Raw genomic sequence first — 25584 nt, 5'->3', positions numbered from 1 at the left:
CACAATTCTGAGCAGTCATACCTTGGATTAGAACCCATAACCTATTACACTGAAGGAAGACACCTTACTGATAGAGATATTTGCTCCTGTCTATCCGGCCTACAGATTCTAACTATATTAAGCTATTATTTAGAATTGTCAGTTCAAAACTACTGCAATTAAGTAGATCTATGTAGTGTCCAGCCACACACTACATAGATCTGCTCAGTCACTCACAATGCTGACTATTTCTCTGACAATTATTTTGCAAGTAGCATACCAGGATTAGAACCCACAATCTAGTACACTGGAAACAAGCACTTTACTTATAGAGATATTGCTCTTGTATAGGAAACATGATAAGTCTAACTACAGTGTATGAAGTCACTTATACTTGCTTCCAGTGTAATAGATCATGGGTTCTAAATCTTGGTATGACACTTAGAAAATGTGCATCTAAAATACAGAGTGTGACTTGTAAGGTGCAGAGACTAGTGAGGGAGGGAAGTCAGCCACGGAAGCGATAGCAGCAGCTGTCAATTAACTTAATTGAATGATGTCGCTGAACCTGTGGAACTGGAGGAGAGGTGCCCCCCTTCAGAGAAGGAGCCCGGCGGCAGCCGACTCTGTTGCCTCCCACAGTTACGCCTCTGTGCACTACTAAGTTGTAGCTGTATCTTTTCTCACCTGTTGTGACTGTGGGGGTAATTCCAAGTTGATCGCAGCAGGAATTCTGTTAGCAATTGGGCAAAACCATGTGCACTGCAGGGGAGGCAGATATAACATGTGCAGAGAGAGTTAGATTTGGGTGTGGTGAGTTCAATCTGCAATCTAATTTGCAGTGTAAAAATAAAGCAGCCAGTATTTACCCTGCACAGAAATAAAATAACCCACCCAAATCTAACTCTCTCTGCAAATGTTATATCTGCCACACCTGCAGTGCACATGGTTTTGCCCAACTGCTAAAAAATTTCCTGCTGCGATCAACTTGGGTTTTTGTTACAGTATCTGTCCCATGCTGCGGAAGTTGTCAGGCCCTACAAATAATGGACGGTGATGGATGGTTTGGGCTGTAATACTTTAGGCATTTATAGCTATTACTATCAGCATTGTTCTCATTGTACACACTGACAGAACCTTCATTTTTCAAAAGGAAATAACCAAACATCACTGTGGACCAAAAAGGACGCCTATACTCCTTCCCGGCGACACTACAATGGGATCATGAGCCTTACAGATGGTGACACTGGTCCGTATGTCTCACTCACCTGGGAGGCATAAACTGTAAATGCCTGTTACATCATTGCAGAGTACTGTGATTATTAACTGCCTGTCTATAGGATGAAATGTTATTATTTTAAATGCCTTCATTAGAAGTTCTTAAATATCCCAAATTGCTAATAAATACTATAATATATTAGTGATGTGCACCGGAAATTTTTCGGCTTTTGTGTTTTGGTTTTGGGTTCGGTTCCGCGGCCGTGTTTTGGGTTCGAACGCGTTTTGGCAAAACCTCACCGAATTTTATTTGTCGGATTCGGGTGTGTTTTGGATTCGGGTGTTTTTTTCAAAAAAAACCCTAAAAAACAGCTTAAATCATAGAATTTGGGGGTCATTTTGATCCCATAGTATTATTAACCTCAATAACCATAATTTCCACTCATTTTCAGTCTATTCTGAACACCTCACACCTCACAATATTATTTTTAGTCCTAAAATTTGCACCGAGGTCGCTGGATGGCTAAGCTAAGCGACACAAGTGGCCGACACAAACACCTGGCCCATCTAGGAGTGGCACTGCAGTGTCAGGCAGGATGGCCCTTCAAAAAAATACTCCCCAAACAGCACATGACGCAAAGAAAAAAAGAGGTGCAATGAGGTAGCTGTGTGACTAAGCTCAGCGACCCAAATGGCCGACACAAACACCTGGCCCATCTAGGAGTGGCACTGCAGTGTCAGACAGGATGGCCCTTCAAAAAAATACTCCCCAAACAGCACATGACGCAAAGAAAAAAAGAGGCGCAATGAGGTACAGTAGCTGTGTGACTAAGCTAAGCGACCCTAGTGGCCGACACAAACACCTGGCCCATCTAGGAGTGGCACTGCAGTGTCACACAGGATGGCCCTTCAAAAAAATACTCCCCAAACAGCACATGACGCAAAGAAAAAAAGAGGCGCAATGAGGTAGCTGTGTGACTAAGCTAAGCGACCCTAGTGGCCGACACAAACACCTGGCCCATCTAGGAGTGGCACTGCAGTGTCACGCAGGATGGCCCTTCAAAAAAATACTCCCCAAACAGCACATGACGCAAAGAAAAAAAGAGGCGCAATGAGGTAGCTGTGTGACTAAGCTAAGCGACCCTAGTGGCCGACACAAACACCTGGCCCATCTAGGAGTGGCACTGCAGTGTCAGGCAGGATGGCCCTTCAAAAAAATACTCCCCAAACAGCACATGACGCAAAGAAAAAAAGAGGTGCAATGAGGTAGCTGTGTGACTAAGCTCAGCGACCCAAATGGCCGACACAAACACCTGGCCCATCTAGGAGTGGCACTGTAGTGTCAGACAGGATGGCCCTTCAAAAAAATACTCCCCAAACAGCACATGACGCAAAGAAAAAAAGAGGCGCAATGAGGTAGCTGTGTGACTAAGCTAAGCGACCCTAGTGGCCGACACAAACACCTGGCCCATCTAGGAGTGTCACTGCAGTGTCACACAGGATGGCCCTTCAAAAAAATACTCCCCAAACAGCACATGACGCAAAGAAAAAAAGAGGCGCAATGAGGTAGCTGTGTGACTAAGCTAAGCGACCCTAGTGGCCGACACAAACACCTGGCCCATCTAGGAGTGGCACTGCAGTGTCACGCAGGATGGCCCTTCAAAAAAATACTCCCCAAACAGCACATGACGCAAAGAAAAAAAGAGGCGCAATGAGGTAGCTGTGTGACTAAGCTAAGCGACCCTAGTGGCCGACACAAACACCAGGCCCATCTAGGAGTGGCACTGCAGTGTCACGCAGGATGGCCCTTCAAAAAAATACTCCCCAAACAGCACATGATGCAAAGAAAAAAAGAGGTGCAATGAGGTAGCTGTGTGACTAAGCTCAGCGACCCAAGTGGCCGACACAAACACCTGGCCCATCTAGGAGTGGCACTGCAGTGTCAGACAGGATGGCCCTTCAAAAAAATACTCCCCAAACAGCACATGACGCAAAGAAAAAAAGAGGCGCAATGAGGTAGCTGTTTGACTAAGCTAAGCGACCCTAGTGGCCGACACAAACACCTGGCCCATCTAGGAGTGGCACTGCAGTGTCACGCAGGATGGCCCTTCAAAAAAATACTCCCCAAACAGCACATGACGCAAAGAAAAAAAGAGGTGCAATGAGGTAGCTGTGTGACTAAGCTCAGCGACCCAAGTGGCCGACACAAACACCTGGCCCATCTAGGAGTGGCACTGCAGTGTCAGACAGGATGGCCCTTCAAAAAAATACTCCCCAAACAGCACATGACGCAAAGAAAAAAAGAGGCGCAATGAGGTAGCTGTGTGACTAAGCTAAGCGACCCTAGTGGCCGACACAAACACCTGGCCCATCTAGGACTGTCACTGCAGTGTCACGCAGGATGGCCCTTCAAAAAAATACTCCCCAAACAGCACATGACGCAAAGAAAAAAAGAGGCGCAATGAGGTAGCTGTGTGACTAAGCTCAGCGACCCAAGTGGCCAACACAAACACCTGGCCCATCTAGGAGTGGCACTGCAGTGTCACGCAGGATGGCCCTTCAAAAAAATACTCCCCAAACAGCACATGACGCAAAGAAAAAAAGAGGTGCAATGAGGTAGCTGTGTTACTAAGCTCAGCGACCCAAGTGGCCGACACAAACACCTGGCCCATCTAGGAGTGGCACTGCAGTGTCAGACAGGATGGCCCTTCAAAAAAATACTCCCCAAACAGCACATGACGCAAAGAAAAAAAGAGGCGCAATGAGGTAGCTGTGTGACTAAGCTAAGCGACCCTAGTGGCCGACACAAACACCTGGCCCATCTACGAGTGGCACTGCAGTGTCACGCAGGATGGCCCTTCAAATAAATACTCCCCAAACAGCACATGACGCAAAGAAAAAAAGAGGCGCAATGAGGTAGCTGTGTGACTAAGCTCAGCGACCCAAGTGGCCGACACAAACACCTGGCCCATCTAGGAGTGGCACTGCAGTGTCAGACAGGAAGGGCCCTTCAAAAAAATACTCCCCAAACAGCACATGACGCAAAGAAAAAAAGAGGCGCAATGAGGTAGCTGTGTGACTAAGCTAAGCGACCCTAGTGGCCGACACAAACACCTGGCCCATCTAGGAGTGGCACTGCAGTGTCACGCAGGATGGCCCTTCAAATAAATACTCCCCAAACAGCACATGACGCAAAGAAAAAAAGAGGCGCAATGAGGTAGCTGTGTGACTAAGCTAAGCGACCCTAGTGGCCGACACAAACACCTGGCCCATCTAGGAGTGGCACTGCAGTGTCACGCAGGATGGCCCTTCAAAAAAATACTCCCCAAACAGCACATGACGCAAAGAAAAATGAAAGAAAAAAGAGGTGCAAGATGGAATTGTCCTTGGGACCTCCCACCCACCCTTATGTTGTATAAACAGGACATGCACACTTTAACAAACCCATCATTTCAGCGACAGGGTCTGCCACACGACTATGACTGAAATGACTGGTTGGTTTGGGCCCCCACCAAAAAAGAAGCAATCAATCTCTCCTTGCACAAACTGGCTCTACAGAGGCAAGATGTCCACCTCATCATCATCGTCCGATTCATCACCCCTTTCACTGTGTACATCCCCCTCCTCACAGATTATTAATTCGTCCCCACTGGAATCCACCATCTCAGGTCCCCGTGTACTTTCTGGAGGCAATTGCTGCTGGTGAATGTCTCCATGGAGGAATTGATTATAATTCATTTTAATGAACATCATCTTCTCCACATTTTCTGGAAGTAACCTCGTACGCCGATTGCTGACAAGGTGAGCGGCGGCACTAAACACTCTTTCGGAGTACACACTGGAGGGAGGGCAACTTAGGTAGAATAAAGCCAGTTTCTGCAAGGGCCTCCAAATTGCCTCTTTTTCCTGCCAGTATACGTACGGACTGTCTGACGTGCCTCCTTGGATGCGGTCACTCATATAATCCTCCACCATTCTTTCAATGGTGAGAGAATCATATGCAGTGACAGTAGACGACATGTCAGTAATCGTTGGCAGGTCCTTCAGTCCGGACCAGATGTCAACATCAGCAGTCGCTCCAGACTGCCCTCAGTTGCGGGAGAATGTGAAGGAGGAGATGTTGACGGGTCGCGTTCCGCTTGACTTGACAATTTTCTCACCAGCAGGTCTTTGAACCTCTGCAGACTTGTGTCTGCCGGAAAGAGAGATCCAACGTAGGTTTTAAATCTAGGATCGAGCACGGTGGCCAAAATGTAGTGCTCTGATTTCAACAGATTGACCACCCGTGAATCCTGGTTAAGCGAATGAAGGGCTCCATCCACAAGTCCCACATGCCTAGCGGAATCGCTCTGTTTTAGCTCCTCCTTCAATGCCTCCAGCTTCTTCTGCAAAAGCCTGATGAGGGGAATGACCTGACTCAGGCTGGCAGTGTCTGAACTGACTTCACGTGTGGCAAGTTCAAAAGGTTGCAGAACCTTGCACAACGTTGAAATCATTCTCCACTGCGCTTGAGACAGGTGCATTCCACCTCCTTTGCCTATATCGTGGGCAGATGTATAGGCTTGAATGGCCTTTTGCTGCTCCTCCATCCTCTGAAGCATATAGAGGGTTGAATTCCACCTCGTTACCACCTCTTGCTTCAGATGATGGCAGGGCAGGTTCAGGTGTTTTTGGTGGTGCTCCAGTCTTCTGTACGCGGTGCCTGTACGCCGAAAGTGGCCCGCAATTCTTCTGGCCACCGACAGCATCTCTTGCACGCCCCTGTCGTTTTTTAAATAATTCTGCACCACCAAATTCAAGGTATGTGCAAAACATGGGACGTGCTGGAATTTGCCTAGATGTAATGCACGCACAATATTGCTGGCGTTGTCCGATGCCACAAATCCCCAGGAGAGTCCAATTGGGGTAAGCCATTCTGCGATGATCTTCCTCAGTTGCCGTAAGAGGTTTTCAGCTGTGTGCGTATTCTGGAAAGCGGTGATACAAAGCGTAGCCTGCCTAGGAACGAGTTGGCGTTTGCGAGATGCTGCTACTGGTGCCGCCGCTGCTGTTCTTGCAGCGGGAGGCAATACATCTACCCAGTGGGCTGTCACAGTCATATAGTCCTGAGTCTGCCCTGCTCCACTTGACCACATGTCCGTGGTTAAGTGGACATTGGGTACAACTGCATTTTTTAGGACACTGGTGACTCTTTTTCTGACGTTCGTGTACATTCTCGGTATCGCCTGCCTAGAGAAGTGGAACCTAGATGGTATTTGGTAATGGGGGCACACTACCTCAAGCAATTCTCTAGTTCCCCGTGAACTAACGGCGGATACTGGACGCACGTCTAACACCAACATAGTTGTCAAGGCCTGAGTTATCCGCTTTGCAACAGGATGACTGCTGTGATATTTCATCTTCCAAGCAAAGGACTGTTGGACAGTCAATTGCTTACTGGAAGTAGTACAAGTGGTCTTCCGACTTCCCCTCTGGGATGACGATCGACTCCCAGCAGCAACAACAGCAGCGCCAGCAGCAGTAGGCGTTACACTCAAGGATGCATCGGAGGAATCCCAGGCAGGAGAGGACTCGTCAGACTTGCCAGTGACATGGCCTGCAGGACTATTGGCTTTCCTGGGTAAGGAGGAAATTGACACTGAGGGAGTTGGTGGTGTGGTTTGCGGGAGCTTGGTTACAAGAGGAAGGGATTTACTGGTCAGTGGACTGCTTCCGCTGTCGCCCAAAGTTTTTGAACTTGTCACTGACTTATTATGAATGCGCTGAAGGCAGTGGCGGATTTAGGGGGGGGGGGGGCACCAAGGCACGTGCCCCCCCTGTCATTTTTAGTTGATTTTTGTATTTGTATTTTTATTTTCTATTGTGCGCACGCCGCAGCCCTCGCGGTGGCTTGGGGGCGAGGGGCTGCGGGGGCGCCACTGATTTAGTGCAGACTGACATGCGGACGAGAGTCCGCATGTCAGTCTGCGGTCTCGTTTCCTCCGCTGCTGTTAGGAGGGACACGGAGGGCACAGTGCACGCCTCCCTGTGTCCCTCCTGTGTCTCCGGCGGCAGCGGGTCTCATAAAGGAAGTGCAGTTCGTGAGCACTTCCTTTATTAGAGTGACCCGCGGCCGCCGGAGACACAGGAGGGACACAGGGAGGCGTGCACTGTGCCCTCCGTGTCCCTCCTAACAGCAGCGGAGCGGGGGGAGCGGCGGCGGCGGAGGAAGCGGGGGGACGGGACGCACTGAGGGGGCATATCTGGCACTGGGGGGGGGGATATCTGGCACTGGGGGCATATTTGGCAGGGAGGGGGGGGGGGAGAATATCTGGCACTGGGGACATATATGGCACTGGGGGGAATATCTGGCACTGGGGGCATATATGGCACTGGGGGGGGGAATATCTGGCACTGGGGGCATATGTGGCACTGGGGGGGAATATCTGGCACTGGGGCATATGTGGCACTGGGGGCATATATAGCACTGGGGGGGGATATCTGGCACTGGGGGCATATGTGGCACTGTTGGGGAATATCTGGCACTGGGGGCATATGTGGCACTGGGGGGGTATATGTGTACCTGGCACATGGGGGGGGGGCTATATTTGGCACTGGGGGCATGTGAGTACCTGGCACCGTGGGGGAATATCTGGCACTGGGGAGCACATGTGGCACTGGGAGCACAGCCCTAGCAACAAGGACTACCTCCTAGCAACGAGCATGACACCCAGTGCATGAAACACCTGGCAACGAGCATGACACCCAGTGCATGAAACCCCTGGCAACGAGCATGACACCCAGTGCATGAAACCCCTGGCAACGAGCATGACACCCTGAGCATGAAAACCCCTGGCACCGTGCATGGAACCAAGAGCATGAAACCCCTGGCAACGAGCATGACACCCAGTGCATGAAACCCCTGACAACGAGCAGGTATTTGAAAAGTAATTAGAAGCCTTACTGTAGGACTTAATGTGTAATGGGCATTACGGTGTGTGGCATAATGTATCACGGACATTGCGGTGTGTGTCATAATGTGTCACAGGCATTACGGTGTATGGTATACTATATCGCTGGCATTGTGATATGTGGTATAATGTCTCAGGGTCATTGCAGTGTGTGGCATAATGTATCACGGACATTGCGGTGTGTGTCATAATGTGTCAGGCATTACGGTGTGTGGTATACTATATCACGGGCATTGTGGTATGTGGTATAATGTCTCAGGGTCATTGCAGTGTGGCATAATATATAACGGGCATTGCGGTGTGTGGCATAGGGTATAACGGGCATTGCGGTATGTGTCACAGGCATTACGGTGTATGGTATACTATATCACGGGCATTGTGGTATAATGTCTCAAGGTCATTGCAGTGTGTGCCATAATGTGTCACAGGCATTGTATGTGCTATAATGTATCGGGCATTGCAGTGTGTGGTATAATGTATCACGGACATTGCAGTGTGTGTCATAATGTGTCACAGACATTGTATGTGCTATAATGTATCAGGGGCAGTGCAGTGTGTAGCATAATGTATAACGGCCATTGCAATTCCTGTCATAATGTGTCACAGGCATTATAGTGTGTGGCATAATGTGTTGGGGGCATTACGGTGTGTGGCATAATGTGTCGGGGGCATTACGGTGTGTGCATACTGTGTCATGTGCATTATTGTGTGTGGCATAATGTCTAAGGGCCATTGCAGTATGTGGCATAATGTATACTGGGCATTACTATAAGGAGGAAAAATGACAAATAATGTAAGGGGCATGAATCAGGATTATTTTTCTTTCCTGTGGTGGCCAACGTCTGGGCGTGCAGGTTGCAAAACTGGGGTATAAGGTAGTCTTTTCCTGCAATACCACGCCCATTCCAACGAAGCCACGCCCATTCCAACGTAGCCACGCCCCTTATGGTGGCCCCCCCCCCCCCTGTAATTTTTTTCTGGATCCGCCCCTGGCTGCAGGTGACGTATAAGGGAGGATGTTCCGAGGTGGTTAACGTCCTTACCCCTACTTATTACAGCTTGACAAAGGCAACACACGGCTTGACACCAGTTGTCCGCATTTCTGTTGAAATAATTCCACACTGAAGAGCTGATTTTTTTTGTATTTTGACCAGGCATGTCAATGGCCATATTCCTCCCACGGACAACAGGTGTCTCCCCGGGTGCCTGACTTAAACAAACCACATCACCATCAGAATCCTCCTTGTCAATTTCCTCCCCAGCGCCAGCAACACCCATATCCTCATCCTGGTGTACTTCAACACTGACATCTTCAATTTGACTATCAGGAACTGGACTGCGGGTGCTCCTTCCAGCACTTGCAGGGGGCGTGCAAATGGTGGAAGGCGCAAGCTCTTCCCGTCCAGTGTTGGGAAGGTCAGGCATCGCAACCGACACAATTGGACTCTCCTTGGGGATTTGTGATTTCGAAGAACGCACAGTTCTTTGCTGTGCTTTTGCCAGCTTAAGTCTTTTCTTTTTTCTAGCGAGAGGCTGAGTGCTTCCATCCTCATGTGAAGCTGAACCACTAGCCATGAACATAGGCCAGGGCCTCAGCCGTTCCTTGCCACTCCGTGTCGTAAATGGCATATTGGCAAGTTTACGCTTCTCCTCAGACGCTTTTAATTTTGATTTTTGCGTCATTTTACTGATCTTTTGTGTTTTGGATTTTACATGCTCTGTACTATGACATTGGGCATCGGCCTTGGCAGACGACGTTGATGGCATTTCATCGTCTCGGCCATGACTAGTGGCAGCAGCTTCAGCACGAGGTGGAAGTGGATCTTGATCTTTCCCTATTTTTTTAACCTCCACATTTTTGTTCTCCATATTTTAATGCGCACAACTAAAGGCCACCACAGGTATACAATGTAGATGGATGGATAGTATAGTATTATATTACTTATGGACGACGAGTGCACTGACGACACAGAGGTAGGTACAGCCGTGGCCTACCGTACTGCTATATATATATATATATATATAATATACTGTATAATAATAATAACGGACCTGGTGGACACTGTCAGCAGACTGCTAAACTAGTATGAAGAAAAAAAAACCCACTACAGGTATACAATGTAGATGGATGGATAGTATAGTATTATATTACTTATGGACGACGAGTGCACTGACGACACAGAGGTAGGTACAGCCGTGGCTTACCGTACTGCTATATATATATATAATATACTGTATAATAATAACGGACCTGGTGGACACTGTCAGCAGACTGCTAAACTAGTATGAAGAGAAAAAAAAACCACCACAGGTATTCAATGTAGATGGATAGTATAGTATTATATTACTTATGGACGACGAGTGCACTGACGACACAGAGGTAGGTACAGCCGTGGCTTACCGTACTGCTATATATATATATAATATACTGTATAATAATAATAACGGACCTGGTGGACACTGTCAGCAGACTGCTAAACTAGAATGAAGGAAAAAAAAACCACCACAGGTATACAATGTAGATGGATGGATACTATAGTATAGTATTATATTACTTATGGACGACGAGTGCACTGACGACACAGAGGTAGGTACAGCTGTGGCCTACCGTACTGCTATATATATATATATATATATATATATATATTATACTGTATAATAATAATAACGGACCTGGTGGACACTGTCAGCAGACTGCTAAACCAGTATGAAGAAAAAAAAACCACCACAGGTATACAATGTAGATGGATGGATAGTATAGTATTATATTACTTATGGACGACGAGTGCACTGACGACACAGAGGTAGGTACAGCCGTGGCCTACCGTACTGATATATATATATATATATATACTGTATAATAATAATAACGGACCTGGTGGACACTGTCAGCAGACTGCTAAACTAGTATGAAGAAAAAAAAACCCACCACAGGTATACAATGTAGATGGATGGATAGTATAGTATTATATTACTTATGGACGACGAGTGCACTGACGACACAGAGGTAGGTACAGCCATGGCCTACCGTACTGCTATATATATATATATATATATATATATATATATATAATATACTGTATAATAATAATAACGGACCTGGTGGACACTGTCAGCAGACTGCTAAACTAGTATGAAGAAAAAAAAAAGCCACCACAGGTATACAATGTAGATGGATGGATACTATAGTATAGTATTATATTACTTATGGACGACGAGTGCACTGACGACACAGAGGTAGGTACAGCCGTGGCCTACCGTACTGCTATATATATATATTTATATAATATACTGTATAATAATAACGGACCTGGTGGACACTGTCAGCAGACTGCTAAACTAGTATGAAGAAAAAAAAAGCCACCACAGGAGTGTTTTTCAGGCAGACAAACGTATACTGGACTGGTGGTCACTGTCAGCAAAACTGTGCACTGTACTCCTGCTATAACTGCTCCCCAGTCCCCACAATTAGGCAGTGTGAGCAGTGCACTCAGCACAGATATATGCAGCAGTGCAGCACACCGAGTGAGCACAGATATGGTGGAGCGTTTTTTTCAGGCAGAGAAACAACGGATTAAACTCACTGGTGGTATTATAATCAAAACCCTGCACTGTACTCCCTAACAGCTGCTCCCCGTCCCCAATCCTCCCCACAATTATAACTAAGTCACTCAGTCTTTTCTACTATAACGGAGAGGACGCCAGCCACGTCCTCTCCCTATCAATCTCAATGCACGTGTGAAAATGGCGGCGACGCGCGGCTCCTTATATAGAATCCGAATCTCGCGAGAATCCGACAGCGGGATGATGACGTTCGGGCGCGCTCGGGTTAACCGAGCAAGGCGGGAGGATCCGAGTCGCTCGGACCCGTGAAAAAAAAGGTGAAGTTCGGGCGGGTTCGGATCCCGAGGATCCGAACCCACTCATCACTATAATATATACAATTAAAACTGAATATTACTGAATAGATTATATTGTATTGCTTTCATAAATCAGAAGAAATGAAATCAGCAGATAAAACTTATGGGGGTTGTGGCAGCGGCGCAGACTTATATTTTGGGGAAATATGCTGCAAATATTTTTTATAAATGAACCCTAAGGAGAGACTGGCTTCCCCAGTAGGGACAGTGGGGTTCAGACTATACTCTCCCTGCCGGCAGCAATGTGGTATAATGGTTAGCATTACTACCTCACAGCGCCGAGGTCATGGGTTCAATACCCACCATGGCCCTAACTGTGTGGAGTTTGTATATTCTCCTCGTGCTTGTGTGGGTTTCCTCTGGGTACTCTAATTTCCTCCCACAATCCAATATATTGGTAGGTTAATTGGCTCCCAACATAATTAACCCTGTTGTGAATGTGTGTACATGTGGTAAGGAATATAGGCCCTCATTCCGAGTTGATCACTAGCTGACATTGTTTGCTGCGTATAGCGATCAGTTAAAAAAACGGCAAAACTGCGTATGCACCGCAATGCGCACATGCAGGGTACAATGTGCACCGTGGTTTTGCACAGGTTCTAATGACGCTTTCAGTCGCACTGGCGAATGCAAGGTGATTGACAGGCAGATGGAATTTATGGGTGTCAACTGAACATTTTCTGTGAGTGTTTGGAAAAATGCAGGTGTGGCCGGGCGTTTGCTGGGCGGGTATCTGACGTCATTACCGTGTCACTCGTCGCAGCAATGATCGCACAGAATAAGTAACTACAGGGCTGGTCTTGTTCTGCACAAAATGTGTTTGCAGCTGCTCGGCTGCACAGGCGTTCACACTCCTGCAAAGCAAAAATACACTCCCGCGTGGGCGGCAACTATGCGTTTGCATGGCTGCTAAAAGTAGCTAGCGAGCGATCAACTCGGAATGAGGGCCATAGATTGTAAGCTCCACTGGGGCAGGGACTGATGTGAATGGGCAAATATTCTCTGTAAAGCGCTGTGGAATATGTGTGTGCTATATAAATAACTGGTAATAAATAATAATGTAGTTTTCCCTGTTCTTTTTATCAGTGTCATCTGCTGCCACCTACTGGCTACAAGAAATATCACAGCTGTAAATATGTACCAGGTGCAGTATACTGTAGTGAGAGGTACAGTTACAAAAAAAAAGACCAATATCATTGTAAATTGAATAATATTATTATAAATTGCATGATTTATAATATACACAAATGGCTACTAACATAATACACAAAGTTAATCTAAAAATATGCTCAATAATCATAGCGTGCAAAGCGCAAAACAAGACCTAGAGTGCGAGTTCTGTAAATGTGCAACTTTTGCTCTAACTCGCACATTTTCATTACTTGCACATGTAATAGGCTGCGGGAACATGTAAACTCGCATGTAACTCGCATTTCCACCACTAGCAGGCGGTACAGCCAGATGTTTTCCCATTGAAAATATACAACTCGCACAATGTAATAGGGTGTTACAAAAAAAACAAAAAACCTTGCTAAATAATAGACCTGCTTCTGACTGGCGAGTTTGACAGAAGCCTGCACAGATCGGTGAGATCCGTGCAGACTTCTGTGTGTAAAAGTTTTTAAAGAGTTAAAAATGAGAGAAAAACTGAAGTAGTTCATCATTTTTGTGAAGGGGTTAATTATTGAAGGGGTTAATTATGATGAGAGAATGATAAGCGTAAGCACAAATTCTATGGCAGTAACAACTACTCTGTACAGAGGTCACAGATAGTCTGTATTATATAGTGGTCAGTGATGCTCTCTGTATTGCATTACAGTCACCAATGTTCCTTGTATGGCGGTCACTGATGCTCTCTGCATTATATGGCAGACTTGGCAGTCACTAATGATCTGAATTGTATAGTGGTGCTTGTATTATATGGCGGTCACTGATGCTCTCTGCATTATATGGCAGACTTGGCAGTCTCTAATGATCTGAATTGTATAGTGGTGCTTGTATTATATGGCGGTCACTGATGCTCTCTGCATTATATGGCAGACTTGGCAGTCTCTAATGATCTGAATTGTATAGTGGTGCTTGTATTATATGGCGGTCACTGATGCTCTCTGCATTATATGGCAGACTTGGCAGTCTCTAATGATCTGAATTGTATAGTGGTCACTTATGCTCCCTCTATGGCAGTCGCTGGTGCTTGTATTATATGGTGGTCACTGATGCTGTCTATATTGTATGGCAGTCACTGATGCTGTCTATATTGTATGGCAGTCACTGATGCTGTCTATATTGTATGGCAGTCACTGATGCTCTCTATATTGTATGGCAGTCACTGATGCTCCTTTTATTATATGGTGGTCACTGATTGTATGGCAGTCACTGATGCTGTCTATATTGTATGGCAGTCACCGATGCTGTCTATATTGTATGGCAGTCACTGATGGTCTCTATATTGTATGGCAGTCACTGATGCTGTCTATATTGTATGGCAGTCACTGATGCTGTCTATATTGTATGGCAGTCACTGATGCTGTGTATATTGTATGGCAGTCACTGATGCTGTCTATATTGTATGGCAGTCACTGATGCTGTCTATATTGTATGGCAGTCACCGATGCTGTCTATATTGTATGGCAGTCACTGATGGTCTCTATATTGTATGGCAGTCACTGATGCTGTCTATATTGTATGGCAGTCACTGATGCTGTCTATATTGTATGGCAGTCACTGATGCTGTCTATATTGTATGGCAGTCACTGATGCTCTCTATATTGTATGGCAGTCACTGATGCTCCTTTTATTATATGGTGGTCACTGATTGTATGGCAGTCATAGCTGCTCTGTGTATTATATGACCTCTGTGACATTCATTGAGTCCACCATGAACTCCATTTGATATCAGGATAATTTAGAGGAAAATATTAGGCTAGCTATTCCACAACTGAAGCTCGTCCAAAATTGTGAGTCAGAAGAGTGATACTCGGTACACCAGCAAAATAAACCTGCAGAATTACTCAGCACACTGCTGCCTATGAGTAATAATATTCAGAACTGCCTATTTATAAATAACATGCAGAAGTCTTATGCTGGGTACACACAGGACCCAGATGTTGGTGGACCCACCAACATGCCGACAGAACGCCGATCCAGGTAAGTATATACACTTACCGATCAGCCACTCAATATCTCAGTCCTGTCATCCAGCAGGGCGGGCATTTGAATATGCCAACCGAGCTGTGATGTCAGTCCTCGCAGCAAGTGTACGGGCACTCTGCGAACTACCCGTACACATAGCCAGATGCGCAGATATATCTGAAGATATATTGGCCATCAGCTGTACTGAACAGCCGACTCAATATGTCTGTGAACGACGTAGTTTACGGGGTGGGATTTAATGAAGTCCGAGTATAGCAGCTGTGCTGGGACACCAGCCGAACTCAGATTTTTTTTAAAGGGGCAATCATTTAGAAGGCATGGTTTAGTCTTGTAAATGACTGCTTCTTTAAAAAAAAGGTCTGCGTTCAGCCAGCATCCGCACGGCCGCCGAATAAGGACTTCATTACATTCCACCCATCGTTTGCATACACCCGCTAGTGATATATCGCCTAGTGTGTACTTAGCTTTAGTCAAACACATCTGCAAATATAAGATAAGCAATCTGACGCTCCTTGGATGATGGATCTCCCAATAGTAGGACCGTCCTAGCCCTAATCAGTAACAGAAACCATTTCAGGTGAGATATTCATGTTCTTTTTCTCTGAAAACAAACTTACCAAGAGGCACCCCTCATCTCCTATAAACAGTCTCCAACAGGACCAGACCTCCCAGGCAGCTATTAATCCCATACAGGCCGCCCAGACTACAACATTGAAGTTGCTCAATCAATTTATAAGAAAAAAAAGGAGTACTTGAAAAGTATAAATAAGGCTCCAATATATAAATAAAATGCAGAAGTCAGCGTGACACAGAATTGCACATATATGATAAGGCTCTGACTGCTTCACGGACCTTAATTTAGCTCTGAATAAACATTTTTACCTCAGTATCAGTGACAGTAATATAATAAGGAGGCCAAATTTCCTCTAACACAATGGGCCTAATTCAGATCTGATCGCAGCAGCAAATTTGTTAGCAGTTGGGCAAAACCATGGGGGCTCATTCCGACCCGTCCGCACGCAGCTGCGGTGCGAATGGGTCAGAACTGCGCATGCGTGGCGTGCGCAATGCGCACACTCATCATTGCCCGGCGACGGACATTGCCGGGCAACGGCACGCACAGTGAAAAAAGAAGACGCAGCGCCGAACGAAAGAAGAATGACAGCGGAGAGGTTTCCGGGGCGGATACTCACCGTTGGATGGCGTTTTTGAGGAGTGGTCGTCCAAACGCAGGCGTGTCCAAGCAAACGGAGGGCGGATGTCTGACGTCAAAGCCGGGAGGAACGTCGCTGGATCCGTCGCACAGGGTAAGTAGATCCAGCCTTATTCTTCAACAGCACAAACTGTTTTAGCATAGCAGTGCTGCACAAGCGATCGCAGCCCTGCTAAGCTAAAATACACTCCCCCATAGGCGTGGACTAGTTGATCGCACCAGCAGCAAAAAGTTGCTGGCTGCGAACAACACGGAATGACCGCCAATGTGTACTGCAGGTGGGGCAGATATAACATTAGCAGAGAGAGTTAGATTTGGGTGGGTTATTTTGTTTCTGTGCAGGGTAAATACTGACTGCTTTATTTTTACACTGCAATTTAGATTTCAGTTTGAACACACCCCACCCAAATCTAAAGGGGGGTACTCACGGAGTGATCCCATCTTGAAATTTAAGCAATCTGACTAGATTGCTTAGATTTTAAGCATGATCTCTCCGTGTGTACCACAGCAATAGCGATGCGCGGCCCCACGTGTCGCTATCGCCGATGCTAGATAGCTAGATGCGAGATCAATCTAGCAGGTCGCTCATCTCACCCGCTGGGTGAAATGAGCATCCCCCCCCCCCCCCCCCGCATGCTTAGCTCACATCGTGCTGTGCTGAGTGGTGGGTGAGATGTGTGCTGAGCGGTTTGCTCAGCGCACATCTCTCCCCTCATCTGCCTGTGATTATAGGCCTTTACTCTCTCTGCAGATGTTATATCTGCCCCACCTGCAGTGCACATGGTTTTGCCCAACTTCTAGCAAATTTGCTGCTGCGATCAACTTTGAATTATGCCCCGTGTGCACTGTAGGGGGCGCAGATGTAACATGTGCAGAGAGAGTTAGATTTGGGTGGGGTGTGTTCAAACTGAAATCTAAATTGCAGTGTAAAAATAAAGCAGGCAGCATTTACCCTGCACAGAAACAATATAACCCACCCATATCTAACTCTCTCTGCACATGTTATATCTGCCCCCCCTGCAGTGCACATGGGGGCTAATTCAGACCTGATTGCTGCTGTGTGTTTTCTCACAGCTGGCGATCAGGTCTGAACTGCGCAGGCGCCGCAGTGCGCCGGCGCAAGCCAGAAATGTGATTTGCATCTCAGCCCAGCGATCAACTCTGCCTGATTGACAGGCAAATGCGTTCGCTGGGTGGTCCGGCGGTGTTGGGCCGCCATTTTGGGGGCGCGGTCCGGGCAATGCAGTCATGCCCAGACCGCGCGCGGGGGTGGGGGCAGGTCGCGGCGGCTGCGTGACGACACACGCAGCCGTTGCAACCCGGATAGCGACGGGCAGCTACCTGCCAGCGTGTAGGCAGCTACTCTCCAGGTACAAAAGCATCACCGCCGTGCAATGCTTTTGTACCTGTGCGGGGGAGGGGGTGGAAGGGTCTGACATGCGGGGCAGACTAGCTCTGTGCTGGGCGTCCCCCCTGCATGTCTGTGAAAAGTGATCGTAGATGTTCTAAATTTAGCACATTTACGATCAAGTCTGAATGACCCCCATGGTTTTGCCCATTAGCTAACAAACTTGCCGCTGCGATCAGATCTGAATTACCCCCTATGTGAGATGCTCATGCAAAAACCATTACTTATCTATTGTAGTAATAGCAAGGGGGCACAGCGCTTGGTCTGGAATGCGAAGCTGTGCCAGTGTAGCTGACGGCATCTTCAGTGGTTCCCAAACCGGTTGCCCCAGGGAACTGGCAGGGATGCGATCGGTAGGTGGTCAAAGACCAGATGGAATTTATGGTTGGTCAATGTGATTGGCAGCCACCAACACCGGTTTTGCCTGCCATATGTGGACAAACAGAAGCCAAACCCCGTCCACCGCCACAGCACAGTATGACAGGTGGGCACAAGTTATTTCATTGAATATAATCTTTGCTGAATTTCCCAGGTAGAAACTTTTGTCCTAGGGGTGCCATGAAAGAAATGCTGATACCATAGGGCGCCGTGGTTCAAGAAAGTTCAAGAACTTCTGGGCTTTTTTTACGGAAAGGATTCTACAGATACCACAGAGGATTTATTCAAAAAGTGAGTGACATGCGTTTGGGGGAGGTAACGGGAGGTGGACAGAAAAACACAGGCGTGTCAGGACCGTTATCTGGATGTGCATAGTCAGCTGCTGCATCCGTCCGAGAAAGTCCACTGCAAACGAAAGGCTATAGCCAGGGTTTACTCAGATGGCCGATGCTCACAGAATCCGGCAGGAGGCGTCTACTTACCCAAGACACCTCCTGTGATATCAGCATATTGTAGCACAGCCGCTGTGTACCCGGCGGTCAGGATACCAACGCCGAAATCCCGCCAGCCGACAATGCCGCCAGCCGGAATCCCGCCAAAACAGGGCAATTCCCACTCGCTGGTGTCCACAACACCCATAGAGTGGGAATAGATCCTGTGACGAGCCACTGAGCCTGCAGCGTGGCGTGAATAGCAAGCCCGCAAGGGGACCCCTAACGCTCGTCCCGCTGCCGGCATTCTGGTGGACGCAATGCCGCTGTCGGGATCTTGACAGCCGGCATCCCGTCCGCCGGTAAATGGTATGTATTCCGCCAAAACACAGATTTGAATAGAATGTTTTGTTTTATTTTTCATTCTCAGTGGGCTGTGTGCGTTATTGCTGCACTCTCCATGACACATAACAACAGTGTCAGTGCATCTCCATGCTGCAGCTTGTTACTTCCCTGTTCTGACCCCGCACACACCTCCATCCTGTCCTACAACACTCTCTCTCTACTATGAACTAAGACATGTACTGGTGTGTACCAGTAACCGGAATCTTTGTGCCTTGGGAGCAGAGAGTAACGCAAGACTGAGCTTCCAGGAAACTGTACAGGGCTTTTTATCCACCAATCAGAGTGCAGAGCTTGCAGTCTCTCACTGACTGCCTGTGAAACTTGCATATGTGCAGTGTGCACGATGGATGTTCAGGGTCGGCTGGATATCTCCAATCGAGACCCCCAGGATGTGTATGAGCTGATACACCGACTGGGCAGCGGGAGCTATGGGGAAGTGTTTAAGGTAAGAATTTCGGCTTTTATACTGTGTTTCTGAGCAAATGAACAGTTTCACTTTTCTAATTCTGCATGGAGGATGTAATTCTTCATTATTTATTACCAGTAGGTAACTGCACGGTACCATCTGCTGCATGCATGGGCGGCTGTACTGTCTCACTTCGCGTGTTCTGTACTCCAGTGCTTGCTCGTATTCTGGGGAATGTCACTGTTGTAGAGCTTGGCATCGTCCTAGTCTCCCCTCACCCCCAATCTCTCAGGAAGCCCCCATACCCTGATTGGGAATTACTCTCATTATGATTAAGAAATGCTATGTATAGACGTAATAGCGGCCTCTCAACTATTAGAGGGGACCAACCACCCAGAGCATCCATAGTGCTGCACCCATACCCTGCAACCAGAAGCCGCTCAGGGACGCCAGATAAGCAGTTTGCTCGGTGAGGCGAGAAGAGGGGATCTATAGGTGAGATGGAAGGGACAAACCTTTACTTGCAATAACAGCACCAGACAATATGGTCTGTGCAGTGACGGAACTTGTGAGTGGTGGACCCAGGTGCAAAAATATAATTTGGTTCCCCCTCCTCCACCCCAACCCAAGTTCACAATATGCCACACGTCAGTGGGTGACAGGGAGAGGCAGAGGGTGAGAGCGTAAGGCAGGAGGTGGCAGAGGTGGACATAGAGAGGCAGAGGGTAACAGCGGAAGGCAAGGAGAGGCAGAGGGTGACAGCGCAAGGCAAGGAGAGGCAGAGGATGACAGCGCAAGGCAAGGAGAGGCAGAGGGTGACAGCAGAAGGCAGAGGGAGGCAGAGGGTGATGGGGAGGGTGACACTGAGAGATAGTGAGTGACGTGTACAAGCACCATGTCCTGCGTGGTGCAGAGAACAGGGGTCATGTACCTTGGTGGAGGACCCGTACATTTCCAGTTACACCGGGTGTGAGCTGCCTTTAATGCACAGACAGCAGTGAATCAGAAAAAATGTACAGCTGTCTGTTAGAGGCAGAGGCAGTATGTGGCTGTGATCATCAGCACTGATAGGTGGCAGGATTCTTCTATCAGTCCGGCACACACAAGGGGGCTAATTCAGGTTGGACCACAAATCGTGTTCCAAACGGAATCATTACGATCGCCCGGTGGGCGCAAGCGCAGTGCCTGTCCTGTGCATGCGCCCGCACTTTCTGCGGGGGGTCGCAGAAAATGCAATTGCCTCTGCCTGTCAATCAGGTAGAGGCGGTCGCGGGGCGGCCAAACGGGGGCGTGTCAGGGTGTGATCACGGCGGCTGCGTGACGTTGCATGCAGCCGCCGTGATCAAGAACATGGCGGCGGGACGGCTGCGGGCACCGTCATCAGCCATCCTTAATTTCTGCTAACAAGCAGTAATTGCAATGCGTTCGCATTTTCTGCTTGTTGAACGGGGGGAGGCGGAGGTCAGCATGCTGAGCGACCTTGCCCAGCGATGGGTGGCCCACAGCATGCGATCCAAAAGTTTGCAAATTCTGCTAATTAGCAGAATTTGCAATCCTTACTAAATTAGGCCCAAGGTCAGCCCTGCATAACTAAGGTAATGGGCAAGTTACTCAGGCAGCGGGGACCACCCTGCCTATTGCACTGGGTCATTCATCCGACATTGCTCAAAATGGTCTGCGAGGGGCAGGGGATAACCAACTGCTGGTCTGGGCAGCTGGTCCAATTGCTGGTCTGGACAGCAGTGGGCCCCTTAGTCCTCAGGGGCCCGAGTGCAATGCACCTGCTGTACCAATGGTAGTCCCGCCTCTGGCTCTGTGATCGGACTGATTTTCTTTGCACAGCTTGAGCTACACTTATGGTTACTATTTGAACTATTTGCAGCTTCAGTTTCAACAACAGTGCTGGTTATCTTATCAGTTATCCTCAGAAGAAATAAATGCCTGTATTCGGATTGGCTATTGGGCCTGATTGAGTTGTTTGTAGGTCCGATGGTTTGCGTAAAACTCCGATGTTTACCGATCAGAGCATGCACAGCAGTGACGCGCAGTAAGGGGAAGCAGGGGAGGCAGAGCCTCGCCTGTCCTACTCCAGTATACGCCAGAGTTTTGACTATGAAATGATTAGAATAATACAAAGAATATATTTATAACATAATATCATCTTTGTTTTATTTGAATCATTTATATAGTCAAAACTCACAATATTTGCAGCGCTGTGCTGGAAATACAGGGACTGTCACGGAGAGACCAGAGGTGAGGCAGCTATGAGCTCAGCCTCCCCTCTGTCGTAGTCATAAAGGGCGGGATGTACTAAACTCCGCTGTCGCGATAACTGCAATTTTCTCTGCGCTCTCACTCCCCGCCGCTCCCCCTTAGCTTGCCCCTTTTCTTTCTCATCCCCTTCTCCCTCTTCATCACCGCCGCGGCCACTGTGTTCTCTCATCGCTGCGCTCCCCCCGGCCGTTTGGCGCATGCGCATCCTCTCTCTGCTTTTCCGGGCATGCGCTGACTGTCTTATTGTGGGCAGCGGAACGGGGAGTGAGAGCGCAGAGAAAATTGCAGTTATCGCGACGGCGGAGTTTAGTACATCCCGCCCCAACTGCCTGCCCGTTGATTCAAAATCATCAATGGTTTATGGCCGATGTTGAATACTTTTACTATTAATGGTGTAAAACCAGATGGTTACACACCGTTGATGGTAGCTGTTTGCCTGATCCCCCCCCCCCCCCCTTCCCGTAGCTTTCACTGCCGCTGTTGCTGCACAGGGCTGCTAGGCTATCAGCAAGCAGCCCTGCGCTGCCCCCTCTGCTTACACTATGGTGGTCATTCCGAGTTGCTCGCTCTGTAATTTTTTTCGCATCGCAGCGATTTTCCGCTTATTGGTGGTCATTCCGAGTTGTTCGCTCTGTAATTTTCTTCGCATCGCAGCGATTTTCCGCTTATGTTCGCATTGCGACTGCGCCAAGTAAATTTGCTATGAAGAATGGTATTTTACTCACGGCATTACGAGTTTTTTTCTTCGTTCTGGTGATCGTAATGTGATTGACAGGAAGTGGGTGTTTCTGGGCGGAAACTGGCCGTTTTATGGGAGTGTGTGAAAAAACGCTGCCGTTTCTGGGAAAAACGCGGGAGTGTCTGAAGAAACGGGGGAGTGTCTGGGCGAACGCTGGGTGTGTTTGTGACGTCAAACCAGGAACGACAAGCACTGAACTGATCGCACTGGAAGAGTAAGTCTGGAGCTACTCAGAAACTGCAAAGAAATTTCTATTCGCAATTTTGAGAACCTTTCGTTCGCAATTTTGATAAGCTAAGATTCACTCCCAGTAGGCAGCAGCTTAGCGTGTGCAATGCTGCTAAAAGCAGCTTGCGAGCGAACAACTCGGAATCACCCCCTATGTGTAAGAGACAGGAATAGGATGTCCCGCCTCTTGCACAGGCTGAGCTGTCATTCACAGCTCAGCCCCGCCTCTAGCTCTCGCACAGTTCAGGTGCCCATACACTAGACGACCTGTAAGTGATGATTTCTCGTTAACAATTTTTCTTGGCAGCTCCCCGGCAGTCCTGGGCAAACGATATAGTACTAATAATCACATGATATAACTTCAAGATATATCTTAAGATCTGCGAGTGGCTACACCCAGGAGCATGCTGACGATGACGATAGTTTCAGATCTTCCCTGCAGCAGAGAAGATCAGAAGCTCTGGCCAACAACCAGCGAGACCGCGCATTGTGATCGTTATCGTTCACAGACACTGCACGATCTGCCCTATTATGAACGATTTGTAGTTCCGGTCCGTCGAAAACGTCCAAATCGCTCATAATATCGTCTAGTATATGGGAACCTTAACAGCAGCAGCTGCCATAATACACAGAATAGTTGCCTATCATCAATGGTTTCTGTCACCATCTGCATCAATGGTGACCATCAATGGAGGCAACACCGATGGCCATCCCTACTGCCTGGGGATGGGAGCTAGGCCGCACTGTGGTAAATAATAACAATTAAAAGAAAGCACATCGGGTTCATATAGTGTATGTAAATCTGTCTCTGATACTAGCTAATGCCTCCCCAGCCACTGACCTCACCGTATCTCACTGACGCACAGGATCCGCACTGAGCATTTGCCAATCTCTGTCTGCGATCTCACTTGTAGTGCCCCAAAATTGCTGCATAATTGACATGCTGGAGCCCTTTGGTGGACTGCGACAGGAACTGTTTTACAAAAAGGGGGTGTGTCATCCTGTTCTGTAGGCGTGCTGAGGCCAGGAACTGCGACTTCCAATGCAGATTTCCTGACCCCACAAGCCTGGAATACAAGGCAACCCTGAGTGTCCGGAAGGTCACTCAGATGACCGATGGTGAGCAAGAGGCGTATATTTACACAAGAGGCCTCTTGCTGCATCAGCATATTGTAGTACAGTAGCTGCGTCTGAAACACAACTACTATGCTACTTCGTTCATCTCTGAATCAGGCCTTACAGTGCATATCTAAATATTTAAGCACGCTTTTACATACTTTTTATAATTTGATATTGTTTATTGGTGGTCATTCCGAGTTGATCGCTCGCTAGCTGTTTTTAGCAGCCGTGCAAAGTCTATGCCGCCTCCCACTGGGAGTGTATTTTAGCTTAGCTGAAGTGCGAACGAAAGAATCGCAGAGCGACGGCATAATTTTTTTGTGCAGTTTTAGAGTAGCTCAAAACCTACTCAGCGCTTGCGATGACTTCAGACTGTTCAGTTCCTGTTTTGACGTCACAAACACGCCCTGCTTTCCTCCAGCCACGCCTGCGTTTTTCCTGGCACGCCTGCGTTTTTTCCAACACTCCCTGAAAACGGTCAGTTGACACCCAGAAACGCCCACTTCATGTCAATCACTCTGCGGCAGCCAGTGCGACTGAAAAGGATCGCTAGACCTTGTGTGAATCTACATCGTTCGTTGTAATATTACTTCGCGCGTGAGCATTGCGCCACAAATGCATGCGCAGAAGTGCCATTTTTGTGACTCATCGCTGCACAGCGAAGGAATGCAGCTAGCGATCAACTCGGAATGACCACCGTTGTTCAATATAAATGTTTGTTAGATTTGATATTCCCACCTAATTTTTTATAAGAAATCACTGCAGGTGTGATATAATGTTGGATCTTGATTATCAAGGTGACCAGATACTGTAGGAGACCAGAGGTTTTGTTTGTTCTAAATATATTTTACGTTTCTCTGTTTTTGAATGTACAATACACAACTACTTAACCTTTCTAACAGACATACAGTATACTATACACAGCTGTATGTAGGCGGCATTCCCTGTGTGCTGAATTGGAACACATAGCCATTCAGACAGCGGGCGTTATTTACGAAGGGCACTTGGGGGTTTATTTAGTTAGCTGCGTGTCAGTATTATTTAAGATGCACACATCCGCATGGAGCAAGCATAATTACCGGCGCATAGATTTGTGCGTATCTTTGCAAGCGTCAGTTGAGTACAGTAAGTGAGATTTACAAAACTGCAACGTAATGAGACATTGACGCATCTGCATTTACTAGACACCGTGCAAATAGGCTTGTGAAGCAACAAGGTACTGTCCGCGCAAGAGAATAGTCACTTGTATCTGTGTCATTATCTCTGGCCACAACACCCTTTTTAGTATATTCAGCTATATATATATATATATATATATATATATATATATATATATATATATATATAAATACCCTTTGTCCGGCACTCACTGTTCAGCTTCAAACAACTTGTTATGGTGCACAACCTCTCACAGAGCATGCAAACTAGGAACCAATGGAGGCACTCAGAAAGAAAAAGACGACACACCGCTGGATAGGTCGACGTTTCAGGGACGAATCCCTTTTATCAAGACACCTTGATAAAAGGGATTCGTCCCTGAAACGTCGACCTATCCAGCGGTGTGTCGTCTTTTTCTTTCTGAGTGCCTCCATTGGTTCCTAGTTTATATATATATATATATATATATATATATATATATATATAAAATCTGAAAACATATTGTGGTTATCAGGCCACAAGGGAGAGGATGCGTCTTACTGACCAGGCTGGGGTCATCCAGCTGCTGCAAGTCAGTAGCATGCAGTAGTCAGGCCACCTGTTGC

At 47.5% G+C, this 25584-nt stretch overlaps 1 protein-coding gene across 5 annotated transcripts in view; it reads left to right on the top strand.

The window, feature by feature from the left end:
• The first annotated feature begins 15586 nt into the window (after positions 1–15586).
• MAP4K1 (mitogen-activated protein kinase kinase kinase kinase 1) overlaps positions 15587–25584 on the top strand; it is a 165775-nt gene continuing 155777 nt past the window's right edge. For 3 of the 5 annotated variants that reach the window (XM_063937908.1, XM_063937907.1, XM_063937906.1), the window contains exon 1: positions 19229–19500. In XM_063937908.1, coding sequence (XP_063793978.1) covers positions 19399–19500 — 102 coding nt within the window. In that variant the 5' untranslated portion in view covers positions 19229–19398. Of the gene's footprint in view, positions 15798–19228; positions 19501–25584 lie in introns of those variants that run through there. The other 2 variants (XM_063937909.1, XM_063937910.1) reach the window with 2 other exon arrangements.

This window comes from Pseudophryne corroboree, chromosome 8 (assembly GCF_028390025.1).
Source record: "Pseudophryne corroboree isolate aPseCor3 chromosome 8, aPseCor3.hap2, whole genome shotgun sequence".
In the NCBI taxonomy this organism is placed as follows: domain Eukaryota; kingdom Metazoa; phylum Chordata; class Amphibia; order Anura; family Myobatrachidae; genus Pseudophryne; species Pseudophryne corroboree.
This window is presented reverse-complemented; position numbering and strand designations above follow the sequence as displayed.